Genomic DNA, 27720 nt, shown 5'->3' on the forward strand with positions numbered 1-27720 from the left:
AGTTTATATCAACATTAGATCCTATGTGCCAGCTTTTTGCATCCAGTTAGAGATTGGGTGGAAGTCAAATTTTAAAGTCAGGTTAGTTGTTCATTTATATCAATCATAAAAGTTTTGGGAATCTACATACAAGGGTACGTATCCAAGGAAACAGAATATTTTTCAGATTTTTATGCATATTTTTTCGGCTAATTTCCATAGCAACGCTCTATTTAAAGAATTGAATTTGAATTTTTTGAAATGTGGAAATTAGGATCACACCAATGCCTTTAAAAATTGATCATCAGTTATATAGAAATATGCTTTTTAAAAAGATAGGATAAGATTAAAACACTAAGAGAGAAAATTTAAAATCCCATTGTGGTATTAAAACCATGGCAACCATTGCCAACCTATAAGAAATATCATATTTCGTCCTTGGTATATGTTACAAGGATCTCTTGTCTATTATATGCTTGCATTTCAACCTATAATTGTTTTTATTCTTAAGTGTATAACTTTATAAATTTAAATGAACAAAATTATTACTTTTGAATACTTTGTTTCCATAGTAACGTATGTAATAGCTGATTTACCAAACATGTTTATCATGCATTTAAGACATCAGGCCTTCAACTTTCAGAAACAGTCATTGCCACTTGTTTGCTTTGCTGCAATTGTTAACTGGGGGACTCTGAACATGTTAAAAAATGCCATTTTTCAAACTTTAGGACACGTTGCTATGGTAACCATGACACGTAGCAACCAATTTTTGTCTGAATTGTGTTTACGTTATCAAAGACTTTTATTATAGAGAGTTTGAACAAATTCTGAGACTATGCGTGCCACAGCTCCTATATAAAAGTTAAAGTCATTACAGAGAATGGCTCTTAATTATGTTTAAAATTTAACAAAACCAAAGATATAACTCTCTTTATGATTCTAAGAATTTTGCTTTCTGTATCAAAATGGCGAGTGGGCAGAAAAGACAAAAGACAACGTTTTCTTTTTAAAGAGAAATACGAGGGTTGTCCATGAAGTTCGTTGACAATGCCTTTTTAATCAAAATGAATGGTTCCATATATATACTTATTGTACATCAAAATATTTCTCATGAAAATCCAAGTCATAATAGTTTGGTTATTATTATTTAATATTTTTGTAAAAATTTGGGTCTTTTAAGATCGCAGATAGTGCGCATGGCCCAGGGTTAAAACACTATAAACTTTGAAATAAAGTATTAAAATGATTATTTTCTTTATAAAACGAGCCAAAGCTTAATGAAAATTAAATGTGTCACAAATAAAGCGGCTATCGTTATTTTCTTATATCTTTAGTATCGCTTACTATAAAGAAAGTGAAAATATTTAGTAAAAACCGGAAGAAACATGTTTCAAAAATTAACAGAAAAATCGAAATCGGCCGTCCGAAAAAAAACAAAGTGTTTACACCTATAACATTTGTAAAATTGTGTTAATTATTTTAATTTTTATTTATTTACTTAATTGCGGTCTATATTAAAATATTATTGTACATGTTTGCCAGTGCGGACTTTATTCAGGAAATTATAGCATTTGTCACGAACTTTATGGACAACCATCGTACATGTGTTAATATCATAATACGAGGGTTGATCCAAAGATAATGTAACAACAGCTATAAAATCTTTAAAACTCGAATCTTATCAACAGAATTTTACATAATAATACCCTATCTATTTTGATTTTTAAATTAAAGGACAAGATAGGCTAAGACCCCTTTTTGGCCCCTGGTTTGGGGAGTGTTTTAGAATGGTGCAACAGTTTTTTCAATAAAAACATGTTGCCACCCCTACCACAAAAAGAGTATTGGTTCTAAGTTATGGCATACATAGAGGTCACAGGAAGGTCAGAAAATATGTCAATTTCTGAATTTTCTCATTTTTATGCAAATTTTCATGGATTTTACAGCACATTTTGTTCCAGAAAACATAGAGCACAAGCTTGCCTATCTACCAAATTTATATGTTTCATACACTAGTATCAGATGCATCTTGTGTATAAAAATCTCAGATAGGCAAGCTTGTGCTCTATGTTTCCCGAAGTGAAAAGTATCTCAGATTTGAGAAAAATCCATCAGAATTGAGGAAATTCGGGAAAATGTCCAACTTATGCACCCTCTTGTGCCCTCTGTATAAGCTTTGAAGCAAAATTAGTGCTGGTTTTAAAACAAGCATCATTTTAAGTTCTTAAGTAAAAACTATCACAATTCAAACTGTGTTCTGATTTTTACATCAAATTAGGGGCCAGATTCGGCCCTTACCATACCTTGTCCTTTCAATCAGTTATATTAAATAGTTTTTTAATACTCGTATTAAGATAGACACAACGTTAGGTTTTGTTTATCGCCGCACGACAAGAATGTTGCCGATGTCGTTATAACTTTACTTTTTGGTACTTTCATTCTCGGTTTATCCACAATTTTTTTAATCTCTGGCATGCTTCTTTTTAATAATATTTACTACCATTTTACTATAAAGCGTCTTGTTTTGAGTTGCTTTTAAAATTATTCAAACTCTGTCCAAATGTTATTTCTAAATCCATTCCATTTGTGTAGATCTTGTGTTTCATCAGATTCAAGAGTAGGTGACATTATAGGATCGTCCATTGTAGCAACCGCTAATGATAAAACGCTGCTTAATGATAAAAATATCATTAAGAGTTGCATTGCAACGCTTAATGTAATAAATAATTACATTAATAGTTGACATTTTCAACCGCTTAATGATATATTTCTTTCATTAATCGGCGATTTAGCATTAGCGATTGAAAAAGTCAATTATTAATGCAATAATGCATTGCAATTTCTATATCATTTTTATTTCTATCATTAAGCGGCGTTTCATCATTAGCAGTTGCTGCGAATTCAGTCCATTCACTTTCTTCTTCCTCAGTTTAAACATCATAAAGATACAAAAGTTGCATTAAGTACCAATGTAAATGGAAGTCAAAAGATGGACAGATACTAGGAAGAGGAAAGTGCGTCGAGGATGAGCCGTTCTCGTCACCTCCTCTGAATCTGACACTACGCTTGATATACATGTACGCACAGCCAAATAAATATGCAAATGCATTAAGGAAAGTTAAAATAATTTTTTTTTAGCTCAGAAGTAGACACTTAAGCACAAGTTTATGAAGCTTCAGCAGAAGTTGAAAGTACATGAAATAATTATAAACGTATATGTGAGAGATTAAAATAGATTTATGGATGAACTGAAAATGAGTCCCGAAGACAAACGTCATAACGACGTCGAATATTAAATATTCTTGCCGTACGGCGATAATCGAAACCTGACGTTGTGTTTATTTTAATATATTGAAAAGTATTGCATATATGTGAATGAAATTTTAAGGCAAAAGTCACAATAGATAGAGATATTGATCAATAGAATTCTGTATAAAATTTTCCGTTATTATTGATTTTACAGCAATTGTGACATTATTTTTGGTTTAACACTCGTTAATTGAGTGGAATTTGTGAGATCTACAAGGAGTAAAGCAAAACGTGGGACGTTCTGACTTTGTTTCTGAAATTAAAGAAGGAAGTTTATTGCTTGTTTTTCGGAAAATATTTCTGCTGTATATACTCCAAAACAACGTATACAATTTCCCTCCTTTATGATCACTTTCTATTATGATTTGTTTCTGTAAAAAAATGATTATAGAAAAAAATATTTATTGTATTAATGAATTTTGAAGATTTTCCCTATATTTTCCTATGTAGATATTTTATCCCTTATTATGGCCGGTGTAAAGACGAATAATGACCCCCGTAGAATTATGACCGGGGGTCATTTTCCGACGTCGAAAAATGACTCCCTGTCATTATTCGACGTAGAAAAATGACCCCTGGTCATTATTCGACATAGAAAAATGACCCTTTCGCCCGTAGAAAAAGTGGCATCACCCTTAAAATCTGCATACCCTACGTGAAGAAAAATGACCCCCGTAGAATAATGACCCCTGGTAGATTTGATCAAAAATATATTTTTTGGATTAAAAAAAAATTAAGAACTAATGAATCAAGAGGGTCATGGATCAAAATGCTCACCTGAGGTAAATTGAAGATATAGCGATGATCTGTCGTTCTCATTTAATCTTTCAAATGTCTTTTATGGTGAATTGACAATGTACCTTATGTGGAAATGCTTTCATTCTAATTGTCTTATGTATCATTGTTTAAAAAAACAAACTTTTTTTTATTTCGCTTATACTATCCAGAGTCCAGAGAGAGAGAGAGAGAGATGTTTACGATGTCTATCTATCGGTTAATTAAGTTGCGTCCAAATACCTTTTTAAGCCAATGATTTAAATAGTGTACATACATGTAATTTTCGGACAAATAGCAAAAGTGCCTCACAATTTTTAAAATAAGAAGAATTACTTTTTTAGAGACTTCTAAAATAACCGCCATCACGGTAGTTCAGTCGGTAAAGCGCTCGCCGTGAGTTCGAATCTCGGCAGCGGCAGAGTCGATAAAAAATAGGTAGCAACTGTTCCTTCGCCAGGCGCTCGGCACTTTGAAGTGAAAATAAGTTGCAGGTCTTTCGGATGAGACCTTAAAAACCGAGGCCCCATGCCACGGCAGGCGTTAGCACGATAAAGATCCCTCACTGCTCAATGGCCCTGAGTGCCGAGTAAAGGTCTAAATTTGAGGCCCTTCACCGGTATATAGTGACGTCTCTATATGAGGGAAAAATTCTCGAATTGGACGTAAAACAATATACAATCAATCAATCTAAAGTCAACCCGTTTGTTAATTGGCCATAAACGTCTATAATCAGTAAAATATCGAAGTATGAAACAAATGATTAAAAGGATCAAGACTAGAATGTATGCTATTGCAAGCAATAGTATGAGGGACCGTTTTAGTATTAACCGCTATTAAGTGATATCAGCTATTTGAATGTGTGATATCACCTTTTTAGCTTTTGAATTTGTGATATCCCCTTCTTGAATAGGTGATACCACCTATTCAAATTAAGTATTAAAGTGCATTCATTTACTCTAAACAGGAAGGAAAAAGTTCAGTCTCTTTTCACTTAGATAATTATAACAGAGAGAAAGTATCAATAAATATAGCAAAACTGACTGCAAGTGAAATTTATATAACTTCACAGGAATTGAAAACAAATGGCGTTTTAAATGCCTTGGACTATAACGCAGAGGAAAATTTGCTTATGGTCAATAGAAATCTAGTTTTTCATATGCAAACAGGTTGTTTTATGGCCTTTTTTTATATACCGGTACATTGTAACTTAAAAACAGTGTCCCCTCTCCTCTTTGTGCCAAATAAATGATCTTACCTAGAATCTTCAGTTTATTTGATCAATGCCAACATACTAGAGGGTATGTCTCAAATTAAGTGCAGTAAGTCCATAGAAACTTTACTATCTTTTTGTAAAAGTTTGTGCAAGAGCAATGGAATCAATTTCATCAATTTTGAATCACTGCTGAGGAAATAGAACTGCTATTTGAAGGCGTTTTGAATGTTTATCCTTTAATTTGCAGGCTAGATTGTCTTGTTTTTCGCATTCATTTTTAATGTAATAAAACGCAAATAGGTCATATAACTAATTCAAATTCGTGATATAACCAATTCAAAACAAAAAGGTGATATCAAAAGATGATATCACTTATTCCAATAAGTGATATCACCTATTTATTTCAAATAGGTGATATCACCAATTCAAAAAGTGATATCACCTATTCGAATAAGTGTTATAACCTATTCGAATAGATGATATCACCTATTCCATTTGAATAGTCGCCCGCGTGGCGCAGTGGTTATAGCGTTCGCTCTAGAGTCGCGGTGTAAGGAGTTGATCCTTACCTCGCGGGTTCGAATCCTACTGTGGGACGTGGAGACCGGTCCTTCAGATGAAAACTATAAACCGAGGTCCCGTGTCGCAGTAGGTGCTGGCACGAAAAAGATCCCTCACTGCTCAATGGCCCTGAGTGCCGAGTATAGGTCAAAATTTGTAGCTCTCCACCGGCAAGTGGTGGCGTCTCCATATGAGTGAAAAATTCTCGAGAGGGACGTTAAACAAAAAACAACCAACCAACCATTTGAATAAGTGATATCACCTTTTCAAACAGGTGATATCACCTATTCGAATAGGTGATATTACTAAATGGCAATAAATACCAATGCTGCGCCTGATACAATAGAAATACACAATGATCCATAAATGATCCTGTAACGAAATTTTTGTACCTCTGCGCGTTAATTCACTCGTTCGTTGTGAGAAAAAGTTTGTCCAATCGTTTCCACGGCAATGGAAACAGTTTTAAAAATTTTACATGTAAATGTAAACGCATTTGTGAAGTTTCACAAAGATTTAACAAGGCAACCGTGAAAATATTAGTTGACAATTTTTCCCCATGACAACGGTGGTCAGTTTTAAATATCAAAATGTTTAATGAATATCTAGAGTAACTATTGATAATCGTCATTTCTGAAACGTTTCATTAAGTTTATCAAAGTCATGTCCGAGAAAATGTTCAGACAAAATAACAGGTCTGGCGATAACAATGTATCTATTGTGCAATTTTAATTTTAGGCCAACGCAATAGGTCTAATAGAAAGAAACATATGCAATGTTTTTAAACAAACTTTAATTGCTTGTTCGTCTAGTATTACATGTAATCAGATAAAAACGCAAAGAGAATCCAAACCTTGGCATCAATAATCTCTTTTGAACTTTGTATCAATCTGTTCCGATGGGGGTGGGGGGGGGTGGGTGGGGGTCATTTTTCAAAGGGGGTCAATTTCTTATAGGTTGCACATATAAAAAAATGACTCCTAGGGTTCTTTTTCTACAAAAACTTAAATTTTTCTACGGCTAGGGGGTCATTTTTCGATAACCCCCCGGTCATTATTCTACGGGAGTCATCATTCGTCTTTACACCGGAACCCATACACAGGGGTCATGGTTTGAACAAACTTGAATCTGCACAAAATGAGGATGCTTCCATGTTAATATGACTTACGTGGCTTTGCTATTCTTAAGAAAAGAAGATTTTTAAAGATCTTTCCTATATAATTCCTGTGTAAAACCTTGATCGCCCATTGTGGCCCCATCTGGGGTTTGAAGAAATTTGAATCTACACTACCTGAGGATGCTTCCGTATTGATATGACTTATCATGGCTTGGCTGTTCTTGAGAAGATTTTAAAAGAATTCTAGCTATGGATTTCCATGTAAACTTTGATCCTTTTCTTTGGCGCCACCCGACCCCCGGGGGCCATTATTTCAACAAACTTAAATTTACACTACACTAGACAAAATTGCTAACGCACAACCAAAGAAAATTCATACTCAACTTTTCAAATTTTCTGATGATGTAATTAATATATAAAAATGTTACTAAAGTTAACAGTAAGTCATTTAAATGTATTAACCGATACATGGCTACAACGTTTACTGAAGCATAACCATTTCATAGAAAACATTAAAATTGTGCAAACGGATTTTGGAGGGAAAAAAATTTCCATTTTCTTCTTTGTGTTTGTGTTCTTTATGTTTGTCCAAATAAAAAAAAAAACTTCGAAAAAAATAACAACACGCATGGGAGTAAATAGTATCGTGTCTGCAGGGTGTTCCTTTGCAAAAGTCTGTAAAAATTAAACATATTAAAGAGTTTTATAGGTGACAACAGCATTCAGTTGTCACCACACGACAATTGCAAGATTGTTCTACAAAAATATGGCAACCGGAAGTGTGGTGGACGGGGTATGAACACGAAAGCTCTGGGTGAATACTAGGTGATATGTTAGACATATTGCCCTTTGTCGTTCGATTTTTGACTGGAAAACTACTTCTGTTTCAACATTATTGACTAGCATTGGTACCCACCAACTTCATATCAGAACAAATTAATATCGTGCGCAGTGGACTTTGGGAAATTGGTTTCCGGGCAAGGTCATTTGTGGATCTTGTCATGACACCAAGGTATTTGCCAATTCAACTGCATTGGGCAAGGATGCATATTAGATATACTACAGCCCATTAAACAAATGAAAATAATGAGTGGTGCGTTAGCAATTTCGTCTAGTATACAATGTATGTCAGGAAGATCTTATATGACCCACCCTATTTTGGCCTTTTCTTGATTATCTCCCCTTGGAAGGGGGCATTGCCTTTCATTTGAATAAACTTGAATTTCCTTCACCTAAGGATACTTTGTTGCAAGTTTGATTGAAATTGGTCCAGTGGTTCCTAAGAAGTTGAAAATGTGAAAAGTTCAAGCACGACGCTTATCAGCACGACGACAGACAATAACAGATAGCAATAGATCACTTGAGGTTACCTAAAAAACCACAGATGAGCATTTATTATAGGATACATGTATATCATCATGAATATTTCTTCTTTATGTTTTATAAAGTCCTTGCACTTCACATCAAACAAAATACATGTAAATAAAAAGGAATTTAAAAAGCCATAGGATCTTGCAATAAGCTGAGAACACATCTCTATATCATAAACTTTGTGTCTCTTAATCATAAGAATCCACAAATATTATATTTTGCATGTGTGGTCAAAATTATTTTCTTCGACTTTAATGTCAAGACTTCATAGTGGCTAAAAATCTCATTTTCCAATATTATCATTGCAACCCAGACATACAGGGTGTTTCAGCAAACATGCCCGACTTCGCGGTTTCAATATAAAGTTGGACAGTATTAATGTAAAAAACATTTTGTAAAAATGAAAACCACATAACCAAGCAATTTTATCAATATGAAAGTTGAACTTATGTTAAATCAATTATTTTTAGACAGGCATTTAAGTTTGAACCTCAGCAGCAGTTTTCAATTTCACGTCATTTTTATGTCGGTTCGAAAAAGCCGCAATGATGTTTAAGTCAGCATCCTCATTTTGTCTCTGAAGTCCTGTATGGCAAATATTTTGACATCATTTGAAAAGTCTGTTTCCTAGAAAGATGGTTTTTATATAAGTACTTCTTTTTTTCAAAATCTTATGCACTAGTATTAGAGATTTTGGAGATTTTCTGTTTGTGTTGATTAGTTAAAAACACCCATAGATCCATTTTTGGAGAAAGAAACATGACAACCTGATTTTTGAAGATGTAATCAAAACTTCCATGGAAAAAATAGATTCAAGATATTAATAATAGTCATCATTAACTTTCATTTACCAAAAATTTAAACATTGATTCAATGGCGTTGTAACGATATTAATAATAATAGTATTATCACAGACTACCACTAAAAAACAAGTGACACCATTTCTTAATTATTTATTTATTAAGTTTGGCATCATATGGCCACGGCTGGTTGCAGATCAATTATTTAAGGTACATGTGTTCAGTGGGTGCCGACCCAATTGGTTTTTGGCACACCTCCAATCAAAGCAAACAATCAATCAATCAATATTAACTGTACACATGTCAATTTTTACATTATAAGACTGGCGTTTGCTTTCCAAATTTTGCGGTGCGCCAGCCTTATAAAACAATATTCAATCAATCAATCAATATTCAATTGAATCAATCAATATCAAGTTCAATCAATCAATCAATAAATTTATCAATTCAATTAATGAATATCCAATCAATTAATGAATATTCAGTTGAATCAATCAAAAAGTTTCAGTCCAATGAATCAATCCATTTTCAATAATATCAATCAATATTAAATCAATCAATCAATATTCAATCAATCAATGTTCAATCAATCAATGTTCAATCAATCAATACTCACTCAATTCAATGAATTGTAGTAAGTTTATGTTTAAGCCAAACAATATTTCAATTAATCAATGTTCTGTGTTAATTATCAAGTCAATTAATTGTTTTCCATCGATAAGTTATCCACATAATCAAGTTGCAGCTGCGCCCTGTTAACAGCGACGCGTGTCAAGATGATTTGTGTTAAGCGCTATACGATGTACATGTATCTCTCCAATTGGCTCTTCGCTCTGTCAATTACAGAGACAATACTGTCCGCATAATAAGATGACCAGCCGTGACGATGGGTGTTGTCTAGTCCTTGATCGATAGTTATCGTGTTGCAGCTTCACCCTGTTTAGAGTCAATAAGCCAATACGATTGGGTGAGCGAAATCCTTCCTTCTGGTACTTGGAAGTGTCCATCACGATAGCATTCATCACTGTATGGCGAGGAATGGCAGCTTTGGCCGGTCGTGACTAAGGCAAGGTCTTAGAATGATTGACAGCTTGGCTCCTTAGGCCTCTTTCTCTGAAATGAAAAGAACTCGGCGCAGAAAACAACTCAAAGTAATATGGGGTGTGGAAGGGCGGGTAAATTTTCTTAAAAATTCACAGCAAACCCTAAACGTGCAACATTTGGAAATGGTGTGAGAATGGAATGTACAAATGCTTGCGCATATATTGCGCGCGCATCCTTCCACGTGGGGCGCTGTGATAAATGGATTTATAACGCATTCACTACATAAATCCGATTATCACAGACTACCACTAAAAAACAAGTGACACCATTTCTTAATTATTTATTTATTAAGTTTGGCATCATATGGCCACGGCTGGTTGCAGATCAATTATTTAAGGTACATGTGTTCAGTGGGTGCCGACCCAATTGGTTTTTGGCACACCTCCAATCAAAGCAAACAATCAATCAATCAATATTAACTGTACACATGTCATTTTTTACACTATAAGACTGGCGTTTGCTTTCCAAATTTTGCGGTGCGCCAGCCTTATAAAACAATATTCAATCAATCAATCAATATTCAATTGAATCAATCAATATCAAGTTCAATCAATCAATCAATAAATTTATCAATTCAATTAATGAATATCCAATCAATTAATGAATATTCAGTTGAATCAATCAAAAAGTTTCAGTCCAATGAATCAATCCATTTTCAATAATATCAATCAATATTAAATCAATCAATCAATATTCAATCAATCAATGTTCAATCAATCAATGTTTCAATATTCAATCAATCAATGTTCAATCAATCAATGTTCAATCAATCAATGTTCAATCAATCAATACTCACTCAATTCAATGAATTGTAGTAAGTTTATGTTTAAGCCAAACAATATTTCAATTAATCAATGTTCTGTCAATTGTTTTCCATTGACCAGTTGTCAGAATAATTATGTTGCAGCCGCGCCCTGTTCACAGCGGCGCTAGTCGAGATGAATTGTGTTAAGCTAAATCCGCCAAACGTGCATAGTTACTCATGTAATATGCACGCCGCCACAAACGTGGGGGTAGCTTAACACTCTACTCACAAAACCAGCCGTGACCCCCAGAATATATATCAATGATACTACTACTACTATAAATGATAATATTAAATCAAGTTGGCAGTTCACTATTTTTAAGCCCGCTTTTAAAAATTTTAGCTTACTGCCAGACGAATTGTATATATAAAATATCCTCTGTTGTAACTAGATTAATTATGCTTGGTAACTGAGTTAATTACTTTTGCGATCTTTTTCCTGATCGAACTTCCCATCACATCTGGAAACGACCCTATAGTTAACTTTACTGAACTATTTAAGGATTCGGCAGTGCATATCTTTACACAGCCAAGGTCATTTGCCCCGCAATAGAATATCGGATTAGGAACCCCATTCTAGCACATTACTCTCTTGCTTTGTTACAACATACTAAAATTTACTGCTATAGAAGCCTGTGATTAAAATGAACAGATGAACCAAATATCTAGAGAAAAAGTTCAAATGTCTTTCTTATTCTATTGAACTGCAGGGTTTATAATCTATGAATGATAACATTTAAATTGTTCTCTTCCAAATAATTGAATTGATTCGCATGAAAGTAATAGCTTTTCAAGTTCTAAAAGAATATTAATATACATGTGTAGTGGATATATTTATATTGAGACGCAACACATGTAGTTTAAGGTTAATATAAATAATAAGTTACCAGGAATGTTTGCTCTGATTCGTAAACAATGGTGCATGACTAATAATTAACAATACAGAGAGTAACTGTGTCTCTTTACCCTACTGCCCTCCCCCCCCCCCCCCCCTGCAGTTTAACGTCTACGTGATGAAAGTACTCGTTTATAACGAGGTTCTACTTATGCAATGCCGAGTTTAAACTTAAAGTGCTTAGTATAAAAAGGTTTTCTTACTAAAGATAGTTAATTATCTACTGTTGGATACATATTAACATTAATGAGAACATGAAATGGAATACACTATTTATTTATTTATTTATTGATGATGATAGTATGGTAGATAAGATTCTTTATTTCCAAATCAGGGCCCTTTCAGGCATCACAAACAACAAGCATGATTTCTACAATTACAAACAGTACAAACAATTTATGTGTATACATACTAAATAATCTATACATGTATTTGTGTATTGTAAAATTTGACACTGTATATGTAAGTAATATTGATAAATGAAATAGTACTTCCGTGATGGTAACATGTGAAGTGTGATCAAGTAATTCTAAGATGGAGATCTCAATTTAATAAGGTAAAATCTAAAAACGTGTATAAGTCATTTATAAATATACTAAACATCAAATCAAACTGTATAGATCTTACATATTTTGACGTCTGTTTATAAAGTTGTGTGATCTAATCGTAACCAAAATAACTTTACTACAATTATAGTTGTATAATCATATGCTGGCTTTCCCGCAGCCAGTATGCCTTCCGTCTGCGCTTACCGTGCTCAGCTAAAGAAAATTACTGCTTAATCAGCCATATCGTAAAGAAATAAATATAAAGTGATTCAAAATTTAAATGACATAAAAACAAATGGTCTTTATACAAATGAAAAGTTGCTGCAATTTTTATGCCATTCATTGCATCGTGGGAACGCTGGTAACAGCGCGGTAAGACGGCACTAAAAGAATTGCATTTCATTTGAAGTGACTTTTAAGATTTATTGGCCCTTCCTATCAGCAAAATCTTAGGTTTGATTAGCTTTTCGTCAGAATACAAACTTGACATGTATCAATTTCCAAACCCAGATGAATTAATTTTTGTGACGGGAACAAATGTTCAACGCATTGAAGAATTCCCAATGCTGACCAAAATCGCCAAACGTGTCATCAATTTTGAGCAAATGTTGGCGTGAGCTGAACTTGCAAAACAGAAAGACATCAAGATAAATAAATGCTTTTCATATTTCGAACCAGGTTGTGACCTGACGACCCATTGAAAAAAGATAATATTTCATTTGTGTTTAATTAATTTATTAATCACTTTATTTATTTATTTATTTGTGACGATGTGTAACAACAAATGGAATGCGTTTGACATAGTAGTTATTCGAAGCCAAGTAAGCAAAAAATCATCTGGTTTTCTAGACAATAGTCTAAAAACGATATTTTTTGTATCCATTTTGCCAGGTAAAGATCTTATCAATGGTGCTATCATACCGATTATGGCCCTCAATCTATAAAATTTTTGGGTTTATTGTTATGTGGATATTGATCCCCCTCCATGATTTATGGGCCTAGTTTTGATAGAGGTGTTAAGGAAAAGGAACAGCCATAGCTATTTCACTCAGCAACATATACTGAATTTGTCTTGATACAGATCTACTGAAATTAATTTCAATTAATTAATTAATTAATTTGCTCTTCACTCCATGCGCCCTAAATTAAATTAAAACCATTTCTCAACTCATCGCCTAATTCTTGCTTTGGTGGAACATGACATGCATAAATATTGGAAGTAGTTTAATATTTACTTAAGAATGACCGATGTTTATTAATTGAATGCCTAGGAGTAACGAAATGTAAGGTTTTCTGTTTCAAAAAGTGTTTCCCCAGGCCGGAGTTGCTGATTTGTTGAGGACGGACACGAAGATGTTAATCGAAGGGAGAACAAGCTTAAAATACATATTTTATAACAATGTGCACATATATACACAATAAGTAACGATATTTGGCATCAAAACACTAGTCTTTCAATTGTATGAGGGATGCTAGAGAGGGCAGTTAAAGATTACAAGTGAGGATCAGGTTAATATTGCACGTAATGCAGCCATTACTTGCTATAAACGTAATTGTATTGTTTTTATAAATTATATATATATGCCACCCTTTCAAAGCTCATTGATTGGTGAATAGATAAATAAGTCTTATTATTATAGCCTCATATATTGATAACATTAAGGCTCCATGAAGTATATACTCGGGCGCTTACAACATCGGAACAATGACCGACGATGCCGAGTGCGTGATCTTGAGAGTATGAGGTTAAATTAATTCAAGTCAATGGGAGTTTTATGGAACCCAATCTTAACGTGTGCATAATTATATTTATATTGCTCTAAACTCTGTGGTTGAAGGGGGTGTGCTTAAATTTAGAGTCTACTAAATACAATAAAACCAATTGTAATGACTAGCTTATTCTTTGCCTTTTCCCACTGATTTTAACAGAATGATCGATTAACTGAACATTTAGTATTTTCTTGTGCATTTTTTAAAAATGTAATTGATACAACAGTGAAAACATTATACTAATAATTGATGTAGGCATACAAGATGACATACCGTTTGTGCTGTGTGTCGTAGTATTATGCATGTCCTCCTCATTGCTAGCGCTGGTATTGACGTTATTCTCTCTCTCCGTTTTGTAATGCCTTGTTTGGCTTTGGCGACTATAGATGTTGTGGACATCTTGGTCAATATTTACAGCAACAATACTCCTACAAGTAAGAGCCTCGGCTAACGTCCATACGCTCTTTACAGCCCTTCGGCGCGAAGTCGAAAACTCTAGCATGTTGAAGTACACTAACGGTACAATTAGTGCAAACAATCAGTAAAACCTCGTCTTTGTACACCACAGTCTTTTGACAATGTCATTGTGCAATATTCTAAATTTTCTTAAAAATTCACAGCAAACCCTAAACGTGCAACATTTGGAAATGGTGTGAGAATGGAATGTACAAATGCTTGCGCATATATTGCGCGCGCATCCTTCCACGTGGGGCGCTGTGATAAATGGATTTATAATGCATTCACTACATAAATCCGATTAATAAATTCATTTTCCGAGCATGATTATGTTTCAAATCATTTCAGTCCAAAATCTCATCATGCAAATAATCTATTTATGAAATATGTTTACAGGAAATCCAACTTTGATAAAATCAAGAAGATAAAAACAAATTCGACTTAAGGGTCTTCAAAAAATAAATATTTTTAATAAAAAATATCACAGATTTCCCTGGGTCAAAAGGCTAAGTTAACTTTAAAGAAAATTCACATTGGCCAAAATAGGCGGACATTTTTATTGCAATTAATGGCAGGTTTTATATTTTCTGTTGCAAAACAACTCTTTTGTACGACATTTTCAATTCATCGCATGATTGATATCAACACGTTTGAAAAATTATTTTAACGTAAAACAGATTTTTAACAGTCCATAGTGATAGAATATAAAAGAAATCAATTATACAAAATCATTTCTATAAAAGTTGGTAAAATGACAGAATGTGACTTCTAGATGACTCAAACAATTTATACAAAAGCAATTTTAACCGTCCATAGCGATAGAATACAATAGAATACAATTATACAAAATCATTTGTATAAAAGTTGGTAAAATGACAGAATGTGAATTCTACATGACTCAAACAATTTATACAAAAGCAACTTCTGCTGTCAGTAGTATATTGTCTGGATCTCCCCTTAGCTTGATTTTGTTATCATTATACAGAATGATAATATTTGATGTATTGTCATCTAATAAATTACAATATTCACACAATATATGTGTTATATTATGTTTGGATCGTTGGTCTGTATGATATGGAACTTTGTCAGATCACCATTATTACATAAAACAATTTACACAAATTTATTATTTTCAAATTGTATTGTGATCGTAATATTAAAATATGTTAAAAGTATATATGTCATTGGGAAAAAAATTAGTCATGGGGAATTATACCAAATAAAAATACACATTATCCCTATCGGCACTCTCCATCTGAGTTGGAAAATACAAATTACATATATGTACTTTATTATATATTTGATGTAGAAGCAAACTTCTGAAAATCTCAAGCATTTCGCATTCAATATTTTGGAGGTTTTTTGCACAATAATTTTGCCTTATGTAAATGAGAATGCCCTGTAACATTCCGATAAAGTCAATGAATTATTAACTCTGAATTATTAACTCTGCATTATTGTTTTTAATCGTTTTCAGCCATTGAGTATTCGTTTGCGTTTTGCGTATTTGAAGTGACGTCATAAATACCTGTGACCACATTATTCGTCCTGTCATAAAATTCACAATGCGATGATGCATTCTCGGTGCGTTTCGTTCTTTGGCTTCTTAAAACATCATATTCACCCAAATCTGTATCAGCATATTCACTGTCTATAGAGGTAACAGCTTTTGCAGGTCCTTGTCGATTATTATCTCTGTTGACGAGGGGTTGTGAATATTCATTATCTTTAGTATCTGCAACAGAATACGCTGATTCCTCTTCAGCTTTAATGTGACCCTTTGTTTTCATTTGGCTTTCTTCTGGCCCAGGAATCGGTTCAGAGTAAAGATCTAATAACACGTCTGTAGTGGAACTTTTATTTCCTTGATTTCTTTTTAATATTCTACAAAGATTTGTTGTTAAAGAAAATATATTGTTTTTTAAGAGTTAACCTGTGGAAATCATTGAAGGTTTGACGAATATATATGTTTTCATATTTTACTTCACCTTGTGATGAGACAAGCAAATATCGAAACGATCAAAAGAAGTCCAAAAATGGAAGATGCTATGATGATCGTCAACCGTGAATTTTCAGCTGAAAAAAAAATTCATTGATAAGACTTTCTTCCCTGCTTAAGAGGAGATCTAACCAGATTTTAAGATCAGTCATCTCTCTCTGGTTGATCTAAGTAAGTTTTTTGACAAGTCAAAAACATTTCTACGATCAACACAATTAATTTTTAATCATGATAATCTCATAAGAACGCATGGCATTAAACAAAGAAAGCACCATTCATATTTCTATGTCTTGCAATGTCCAACATTAAAATTGATGACCTTGTCTCTTTGGAAATCTTGATTCTATAACAAACTGCAGTCCTATTCAGAATTGCGTTTTTACTTTACAAAGTACATATCAATGCCAGAAAATAGTACGTATAAGATGGGCAGTCCCTTTGTATATATTCCCTAACGGACCTTTATTGAGAAAAATGTTTACGATGCACTCAAATCTTCTTTTTTTTTCTTTTTAATCACGACAAAACTGTTTTATACCAATTCTCACATTTTCTCATCAGTAAAAAAAAAAAAATCCATGGTCGGACTGAAAATATACTAACCTGGACAATTCATTACTCAATTTGTGATAACGCTTTATTTAGATCATGAAAAGCATCATAACATCAATCATCCTATCAAAACATATCGTATCAAGTCGTGATTAACGTATTAAATGAATACCCTCACGAATCCCAATCGCTCTACATGTAAATAGGGGACCACTATTGTGATAATCGTGTCAGATCGAGATCAAATCGCGTGCATTCAATCGGGACAATCCTTTCAGAACGTGAGTGATCGTATCTGAACAGTGATCTGATCGTGTTATCTGAATTGACCAATCGTGACAGTATCATATTAAATCGAAATGAATTGTATAAAAATGTGTCGATTCACATCACCTAAAATTCAATAGAATTTCTGCGATCAGCTGCGAATGGTTAATCGTGGTATTCATATTTGATAGCGCGGTTGGGAATCTTTATCTGCTTAAGCTTTCAGAAAGTCGACCATTTCTGTTTTAAAAAATTTTTCCAATGTACTTTCCTTGTTTGCTAAGAAATAAAATTAGATTGACCCTAACTAGTCTTTAACTGTCTGGTATTTTCAGGCTTTGTAATATATAGAAATGCGGAAATGCTAGTAACAAAATAAATGGAACTTTACAAATGTCTGGTTTTGGTTGCATGTTTGTGTGAAATTGCAAAATCTCTGTAGTTGTATCCCTCGTATTGGATTCGTCGAAATCACTTGTCATCATATTGCAGTCTCTTAAATTTGATTTTCCTGTGTCTAAATGAAAAAAAAGAGAAATAATGAATGCATCTCATCAGTGTAAGCCGCGCAAACTTAACGATGAATATTTTCATAACCAGCATATAAGCCTACATGTATTCATCTATCATGAATTTGAGTACTAATCAGAAGTTGTCCCCCTTTAAAATTCAAAGAAATGTATCTCAAGTTTTGAACAAGGACTATTCTTTTAAAAAATATCTTTGCTAATATGCTTCCACGCACTAACTACATGGTAAGTTTTTTGAAAGATATACTGGTAAATACTGCAATAAATACAATGTTTTCATTTTTTTCTTCTACAAAACACTTATCTTACGCTAAAAATTTCTCAAATTCAAGTCCTAGTGCTTTGTTACGTTTTTACGGCGTTCAAATCAATAAAAGCATATTCATAAGTCAACTTGCTTTGCATCCTAGAAGTATCGTTGTCCCTTTGAGTGCTATATTTCTCCTATAATTTGAAATTTTAGAATGCGATTTAAAATATTGTTATAGAAAACTTGCTTTATAACAGAGTTTGGCCTGTACATGTGGGTAAATATATAACGTTACATTGAAAATTTTCTCCTATTTCTGCTCTATATTATCATACTTCTTTTAAATTTAATATACTATTAGGGATTAATTATATTGGACTCTCTTGACAAGTTTATCATTGTTCAAGGAAAAGCATCAAGCTGCGGTTTTAGTATAAACAATATAAGAAATACGTACAACATCATGTAAAAGAAAAAACAAGTTTGCATGAAGTGTACAGAGAGTCTGTAAATTATTTTTATTTTGAAGCGTCTTCAGGTAGTGTAGATTAAGTTTGTTCAAATCATGGCACTCGTGGGTAGGATGGGGTCACTATAGGCGGTCAAAGTTTTACATAGGAATGCACAGGAATTTTTTTTTTTTAAAATTCTTCTTCTCAAAAACAGCAAAGACATGATTATTCATATTTTTATGGAAGCATACTCATGTAGTTTAGATTCAAGATTTTTCAAATCATGATGCCTAGGGGTAGGGATGGGCCACAATATTAATTTAACATAGGAATGTATAAGGAAAAAATCTGCTGACAAAGAACAAAAGGGCCATTGTAACTCAGGTGAGCGTTGTGGCTCATGGGTCCTTGTTGGGATATCTTGCAGACATAATAAAAAGACAAACAACACTGAATTAAACAAAGCCTTACTCCAACACTTTCCAATACTTACCTACTTTTGTCCCACATAAATATGGCAGTTTCTCTGAATAGTCAATGGGAGCGTTAATGATTATCGTTCCGTTTTCTTTTCTTGCAAGCTTGATGACAGGTCGAAATAAAACAAATGAACTTTTAAAAACATCAAGGCATACAAGACTACTTCTGTTGAATTGTTGTCTGTTATTTAAAGTAAACTCTTCATTTGGTAGAGAACTATTTAGACTTTGACAAATTTTCCGGGCAACCTTCCAATCTTTGAAACCTTGAAAACTAACCTTGGACCCACCTGGAAAAAAAAAATTAAAATTTGAGAAATGATGAGTATAATATATATATTTCTGGGAGGGGGCGGGGGTATTTTCATAATTGAAATAACGATATGATATACTGTAGAAGTTCTCACCTACCGTACTGAGGACAATAGGCATCACAATGGTCATCGCAAGAAATTTGAAAGAGAGTAGAAGATTCCATGTCCATGTAGGCAGCTACACATTTCGAATTCGTTTCTTCTAAACGTTTTGGATTTACTGAATTGTTTGTAAAGTTTAATTTAACATGTTTCAGTAATTTCAAATACAACTAATTGTTAATTTTTTGAAATGACAGAATAAGTGAGGATTTACATGTAAGTATTTTATGATATAAATAAGACCATTGTTGTGATTGTGTTAAAGTATATTTAATCATTTTGGACTCTAAATTTTAGAAACATTCAAGAAGTGTCACATCTAAATACAAAGCAACTTCTAATGTGGAAAAGACTAGATTCTTTTTATGTTTTATTATCAGAAAAAAATACACCTTTCCTCTTTATGCTGTAGATGAAATGAACGCTTAGAAATATGGAAAAATCCTGTTTATCTTTCTTGCTTGGAAGTTTTAAGATTTTTGTCTCGCGAAAGTAGAAATAAGCCTTAGTATTTTATGATAATAGAAATGTGATGAAACGAACTCACTGTCAAGGATGGAAAAGAGATTTAGAAACACTGTTCTGTTGTCCTTCATAGAAAGGTCTAAACCCATATCTGAACAGTAAGCGTCGGAAACCTTGAGATTAGGGTCTTTTACATCTCCATCCAGTACGTAACAAGAGCCGCCGATCTTTAAAAAAGTCCTTAGACATGTAAACAAAACTATATTCATAAGTATCTAGAAACTATCAGTGAATGCAGCAGAATAAAACGTTCATCCTTTCAACCTTAATTCTAGTCTCAACTGCTTCCAGAGAGCAAATCTTTTCCTCTAAAAGATAATTTGAAATGCAAAGTTTCCCGATTTGGGAAGAATATTGTCTTTGGAAAATACTTTGAACCAGTTTATGCTAAACCGACACATAATGACAGTGTTTTATTCTCTAGATTTATTTTTTATAAACATTACGCTGAAATTTATAATAATAATTAATACTATATTAATATAGTTGAATAACTAAGGTATATTTAAAATTATCGTATTAACAACAAACTTTACGGTCACTTACCCACGTGAAGAAGTACACGCAGGTGTCATATTAATATATTAGACTAAGTGCTCATTTTCAATTTATTTTTCTTAGGTATTAGGCATAGTCAGTGACTTTGTGTAATTTTTTCGGTTATTTTATAAATAATGCCCGCGTCGGAGGAATTAATGATAAATTTAAATCTATATCCAGAGTTGTGGTTCCCACTAAGCTCCCACATACACACCTCTGTCAACGCTTGGAATACAAGATTTTGGAAAAATTGTTCATGTGAAAATTATATTAAATTAGTTTTTAATCATGTTATTTATCAGTTTAAAGGACTTTTTTAAATCTATCACCTCTTTAAAGGATTTTTCCCTAAGTTTTCAATTTTTATTCCGCAAAATATTTCCTTTATAACCGAGAAAATAAATTGTTTTAAGGGATGACGGTTTTAAAATACTAGGAAATGATAAAATGTCACCTTTATTGATAATGAAATTAATTTATAATGATTTTAACTTAAAATATTCTCCATTTAAAACTTATAAAAGAATCTTGTACAACGACCGTTGACAGAGGTGTTGGAAGCGTAGCGAAAGACAAATCTGGATAGAGAATGGGAGAATATATCCCGATGTCTGAGAGATTTTGTTGGCAAATAAAACCTTGCCCGAAGGGTCTGGATAACTAATAAATCAACGGATATGTCGTTATAATGTTTTTACGTTCAAATATATAAAACAATATAAAACATGAATAAGCTAAGTGTAAAACATGAATTACCAAGGCTTGGGGATAAAAACATACTTTTTGGATAAAGACAAAAACCACATCAAACAACAAATCATGGGAGATCCTATATTTATCGTTTTGTTAAAAACTAATTATTTCTCATTTCTTATTACAAACACTACAGCTAATAAAACTACAAGATTACATTCAATAATGTACCTTTTGATTATAATAGAATCATCAAATACAAATAAGAGAATATCCTAACATCAGCTATTAAAAATAAGAAGGACAGTTAGCTCTAAACAAAAACACTACAGGTGCTGCAGAAAGGCATATAAACCTGGATCTGCAAACTCTTCAAGAATAACTAGAAGAAATGGCATACATGTTACAGATGGCTAATCAAAAACAACACACAACAGAAAAACAATCCTATGAACACAACATCAGAGAAAGACTTTGTTACTATCATCAATATCCAAGCCGCCAACCTAACTCTTCCGTCTATAATCCAGAACCATTGCACATTGACTTTAGCCCAAGGTTATACCCCTTTCCCCCTTTATATAAAATATGACGTGAAAAACTCAGTGAACTCAGTGTGGATGGCATTTCCAGCGATTTTACATTTACGAAAAGTAACAGTTATGAACATTTACTGTCGATTCGTTTTCATTTTTTTGAAAACGCCATGCAGTGGTTCAAATTTCTCGAAAAACAACTCAGTTCTTCTTAAAGTACATTTATTATTTTCAAACGTTCAAAACTTCCTCATTCATTTAAAAGTATTTACTTCGTGGTCAGCAGCACCTTGGAGATAGAGCTCGTAACTTAAGGCTTACTTAAAATACTAAATGAATTTATAGTGCCATAGACATCTAAATGCTTAAAGAGTTGTGTGAACAAGCAATTAGAGAAAAAAGGTCCTAGATGACTATGAATGAGGACGATCCCTCGTAATCTGTTTACTGTAGCTGAGTTAATTACAACGATGACCACTTCCAATAACGGTCTACAAAATAAATAATCGAACTACATGTACGTAGAGCTACGATCTTCAACGTTTGTTTTATAAGAATCTGATCTTATGCTGAGAAAGCCTAATAAGACAAATGTTTACTTGTTAACAATATTATATTCTTAACAGATATCTGTATCCATTAGGCAAAACCAAGTAGCAGATTAATATATGCAATTAGTCTCTGAAAACTAGAGAATTGTGAAATAGATACCATTTTCCTCAAGCCAGTAATTCTCCCCGACAAAGCAAATGCTGCCATCAATTTGGTTATATAACCAGAAAATGTTTCCAAGAGGAATTGCTTTGAAAAAATCCTACTGTAACACACAATGAGTGAATAAATTTACAGATTCCGAAAGATTGGATACAATGTCTTCATTTGACGGGAACCGGTCAAGGTAGCCTAGTGGTATGGAGCTCGCTTCGTGATAGGGAGGCCCGGGTTCAATTATCTTCGCCGCGCCGCGTCAAACCTAAGACGTTAACATAGGTAGTGACTGTTCCTTCGCCAAGCGCCCGGCACTAGCAGTAAAAGTCACAGTTTTTTCGGATGAGACCTTAAAAACCGAGGTCCCGTGTCACGGTGGGCGTTGGAACTATAAAGAACCCTCACTGCTCAATGGCTTTGAGTGCCGAGTATAGGTCTAAATGTGAAGCCCTTCACCGGCATACGGTGACGTCTCTATATCAGGGCTCGAGCTGTAATTCGCCATTTGCGCCAATTGCGAATTTTTTCCAAAAGTGGCGAAAAGAAATTCAAAAGTGGCGAAATTGAACTTTTTTTTTTAGCTATAAAATTCAAAAGTGTGTGTACTCCTGGCTATCTCCTTTGTTTATTCAATGTATACAGATTAGCCCCTTTGTTTATTTAATGCAAGCAGACGTGTGAATTCAGGGTGTGAAAACTCCATGAAACTAACAAAGCAATGTACATGTAGGAAATCATGTCTCGCTTGAACGCACACAGCTGATTTAGTAGGTAACTTTAGCCTGGAGCAGTAAGGGGAAATTACTTGAAATAATATAAGATGGATTAAACAAGGAAAGACGAAGTGTTTTGGGGAGATGAAGTTAGTTAATAAAAGATTTTAATCAATAAAATCTGGATCTATATAGATTGTTTTAATTTTTTAAACCGAAAGTAGGAAAGCATGACGAAAATTGCAGAGCATGGCTGCTAATTTTACCTGATTAAAGTCAAAATAGTGTGTTCATTATACCATAAACTGACAAAGAGTGAAAGAGATTCTGGCTTGGAAACAAAACAATACTTTTGTCAATTACGCTGAATTACTTTCAGTTATATGAATTTACATGCATATACACCCAGTGTCCAAGTTGTTAAATTAAGCCAAGTTTTAAACCTGATTTTAATTAGTAATACTTCTTTTCACAATAAATTGTTGATATGATTAAAATTTTCGCCTATTATATTATTTTTTCATTTTTTAAAAAAATTTCATATATCTTTACTAAGTCTGTAACCCCCCTCCCCAGGCTAAAAAGTTATGAACAAGAGGACAACTACTGTCGAGAGTTGGCTAATATCAGTATCAAATTAATTGTATAAATGTAGAAATAATTCCTATATCAGTTTTTAAGTGGATACAACTTTAAATCTTACAATTTTAAAACAATGCCTGTGATATAAACAAATTGAAATAGTGCTATTAGTGGAGTGTTTAACACTGTACACTTGTCGAGACGAGATGTAAAAATGTGATTCCTTTCATCGCGAAAAGTGGCGAAAAATATTTTCGCTCCAGTGGGAGCTCTGCTCTATATGCGAGAAAAATTTTTGAATGGGACGTTGAGCAACACACAATCAATCAATCAATCAATCATTTGACGGACAATTTGATTTCACAATTTATTAAATGATGAGGAATTTTGATGCTTTCTGATTGCTCTGAACTCCCTTTTCTGAGGTGTAGCTAGGAGTAAGTTCACCTCAAAATGAAGTTCCGGGAGATTTATTCTGGTTTTTCCTCTTGACCAACCAAAGATTTGTTTACATTTTTTCGACCAATCAATTTACGCGTTTTAAATTACGCATGCGTCGTTGTAAATGTAAACATGGCAGATGCAAGTATCGAAGAGACTTAACTCCTTTATTAGTGAATGGTTGAGTATTTATTGTTTTATAATATTGTTTTCCACTTTCAAACAGTTGTTTAGCTGTTGAAATATAATTATTATGTTTTGTTGCACTGTGCATTATATTATGAACATTTATATTTGTTGGAGACAAGAACTAATGTGTCAAAAATGTTGTAAAATTCCTGATTATTTAATAAAACAGTTATTGAATTTTGAATTCAACTACTCCTGACTATACGGACCTGGTCAGGCCTTGGTTAACGTTTGCCTCGGTCAACCAATAACTAAGGTCCGTATAGTTACGAGTAGATCTCGTCAAAAGCCAGTAGTTGTTTAGTATTGTTCACGAACTTCACTTGATACTTTCCAATCAGACTTTGTGCAAATCTGCAACCATCTAATTAACTGAAAATGTGCAAAATTCACATTGTTCATGCAAAAAGCTGAGAGACAGAGCCTAAGCTATGTTGGGCTATAGATATTTAAGGACCCTCTAACTTACTATTTACTGTTGCTAAAATGTTATTCTCATCTTGCAAAAACAATAAAACATGTTCGCATTTAGTATTAATAGCTTTTACTATCTTGGCCTCTAGCTAATGAACTTTTTAGTACCAGTGTTATATTAATTTGCCTTTGCTGTGAATTTTAAAATATATCTTTATAATCTTACAAGAATCTTCTTAATCCGAATACAATTGTGTTATAGAACTGCTTTTATTTATTCCGTTCTACATTGTATGCATGACAAATAAGCAATCATATCCTTTACCATTTATACATGTATCTAGGTAGGGATTTCGAAATCGTGTTTTACATTAGTATCTTCGTTCTTAGAAGAAGGTTTGCCACAGGACAATTCTTCTAGCTAAAAATCTATTAAGAAACTTATGCGAAATCAAGTCCATACCGTGTTTCCTATCAGTGGAAGGGATTTATTCCAATTTGCTATGTTGATGCTCCTACAATCCATCTCCACTGAATTATCAATCCTGTCTTTTGTGAGATTGTAGCAACCTGTTTTAAAATTATAATATTGATTCAAAGAAAAAACTACAGCAAGAAGAAACTGAACTAGAAAATAAAGGAAAAGATACCACAGAATGTAAGCCAGACGATATTGTTTGCAAGAAAACTTTTAATTATTATATGAAAATTGTTTACTCTACCTACTCTAGAAATCCATGGTTTGCAAACAGCAATACTTCTGTTATTTATTTGAATACTGGGACAAACAGGAAAATACACACTTTCTTTTTCAAGCAGTGGTACAGATTTTGCCAAAGACTCATTCATTAATACATTATATCCATATTTTCTGCAACTTTCTGAGATTTCTCCTACTGGAACATTGGTGACTCTAATCAGAACATAATTTGATGATATGTTTTCTTCTCCAGCTAACAACAGACAAAAACAATTTTCACGAATAGTAAATTTTGTAGTAATTACTTCATAATATAAAGTAAAAAAAAAATGATATTTTACATATTTAATGATGGTAGAATTTAATACTAAAATCTTATTACATTGTACCACCTATACAAGTAGGAAAAAGCCACTTCTCGGCTACTTTACTTACATGAAAGATCTATGCTGCTATACTTAGTCGAATTTCCGTACAGAGTTACATAACAAGTGTATATGCCGAGTGACAAGGAAGTAGAGTCTGTTAAAAGGAACAAGAAATCATTGGACATAAAGTACTTTTACAGTATTGTGTCAATTATACAGAAGGTGATTCAGACAAAAGTTCAACAAATATTTGTTACTCGTACATATGATGGTTTTAAAGTTGTCTTATTAATTCAAATAAAGAGTTTTTAAAATTTTGTTTTGATACAATGTTTAATGATTTTTGGATCAGAATAAAATCTGAATCTACGCTCAGGTGATATAACACTGTTGTTAAAAAACTGTGAAAATGGTGGAAAATTGAAGAGCTTTTCTCACTTTTATCAACTAATTTAAAGACCGTCTTGTTTCCTTCGCAATCTCCACCAGACGTCAACGGAATAAAATCCCACATGTACTTTGTGTTATTCCCTCTCTGTTTACCAGGTGTAGTTTTATTAGCTGGACTCGTAATGTTAAGATGTTTTTGCAGATACCATTCTACTTCGAAATTAAACAAATCAGCGCCACTGAACCCGCATATTGTACAATTAATTCGAATTTCACAGTCATGTGGTGTTGCACTACAGGTAGTGTGGACTGAAAATAAATATAATTGCAAATCTCCTTCATAATTCGCTATTAATTACAGGAAACTACTGCTACTGCAACATATCATAAAATAGTCATCAGTATTTCCCGGTTGATATGAATTATATTACAAATTTATATCAAGATTTATCATCCAGCACCTAGGACAGATCGCTTTTCCTAGTCAACCTCCTTCAAATTTAAGACTCCTTACCGGGGTCAGGATTTAATTACTTAACCATAAAAATTTGATAACTCTAAAAAAATGAGTAGGGGGCCCCCCTCCGACCCCCTACCCTCTCAAGATCGGCGCATGATTTTTTCTTCTTTATTCCTTAGGAATAGATTGCTGTTGATCAGAAGCAATATTATTTATTTAGCTCCTCCATCAATTAATCGTGTACTGACCGATATTACAATGGTATTCAACGTTCTATGAATGATTAAAATAAGGATATGAATTTAAAACAAAGAAATGTCTTTCTTTCTTTGTTAATACATGGATTAAAGGTTCCAAATAATAAGAAAAAAATAAGATTTTTTTTTCTCCGATGTTGCAACTGTTCATTAATTCCAATATTTAACGGGTTACATTACTGTTCATATCTATGGCATGTCAAACGTTGCAATATTCGATCTTTACCATTTGCATTGTATAATTTATTTTCTGTTTGTATTGTATAATTTCTATTTGTATTCTATAATTTTCTATTTGTATTGTATAATTTTTCATTTGTATTGTTCAATTTTTTTTGTATTCTATAATTCTCTGTTTGTATTCTATAATTTTTCTTTTGTATTATATGATTTTATTTGAATTCTATAATTTTCCATTTTAATTGTATAATTTCTTATTTGTATTGTAAAATTTCTTATTTGCATGCGATAATTTTTCATTTGTATTGTATCCGCGGATTGTTTATTTATTTCGTTACGAAGGACTTCATTGGTCAAGTTTTAGTCTG

At 33.0% G+C, this 27720-nt stretch overlaps 1 protein-coding gene and 1 pseudogene across 1 annotated transcript in view; both read right to left on the bottom strand.

Moving 5' to 3' along the window:
• The window catches only part of LOC133195236 (contactin-1-like), a 31603-nt gene extending 16849 nt beyond the window's left edge, over positions 1-14754 (bottom strand). The window contains exon 1 of the mRNA XM_061331097.1: positions 14526-14754. Coding sequence (XP_061187081.1) covers positions 14526-14754 — 229 coding nt within the window. The remainder of the gene's footprint in view (positions 1-14525) is intronic.
• Positions 14755-15861: 1107 nt separating this feature from the next.
• LOC133186520 (uncharacterized) lies at positions 15862-26747 on the bottom strand (annotated as a pseudogene).
• Positions 26748-27720: the final 973 nt, after the last annotated feature.

The sequence above is a fragment of the Saccostrea echinata genome, unplaced genomic scaffold (assembly GCF_033153115.1).
Source record: "Saccostrea echinata isolate AGI-Se365-2 ecotype Australia unplaced genomic scaffold, CSIRO_AGI_Sech_v1 ptg000001l, whole genome shotgun sequence".
Lineage (NCBI taxonomy): Eukaryota > Metazoa > Mollusca > Bivalvia > Ostreida > Ostreidae > Saccostrea > Saccostrea echinata.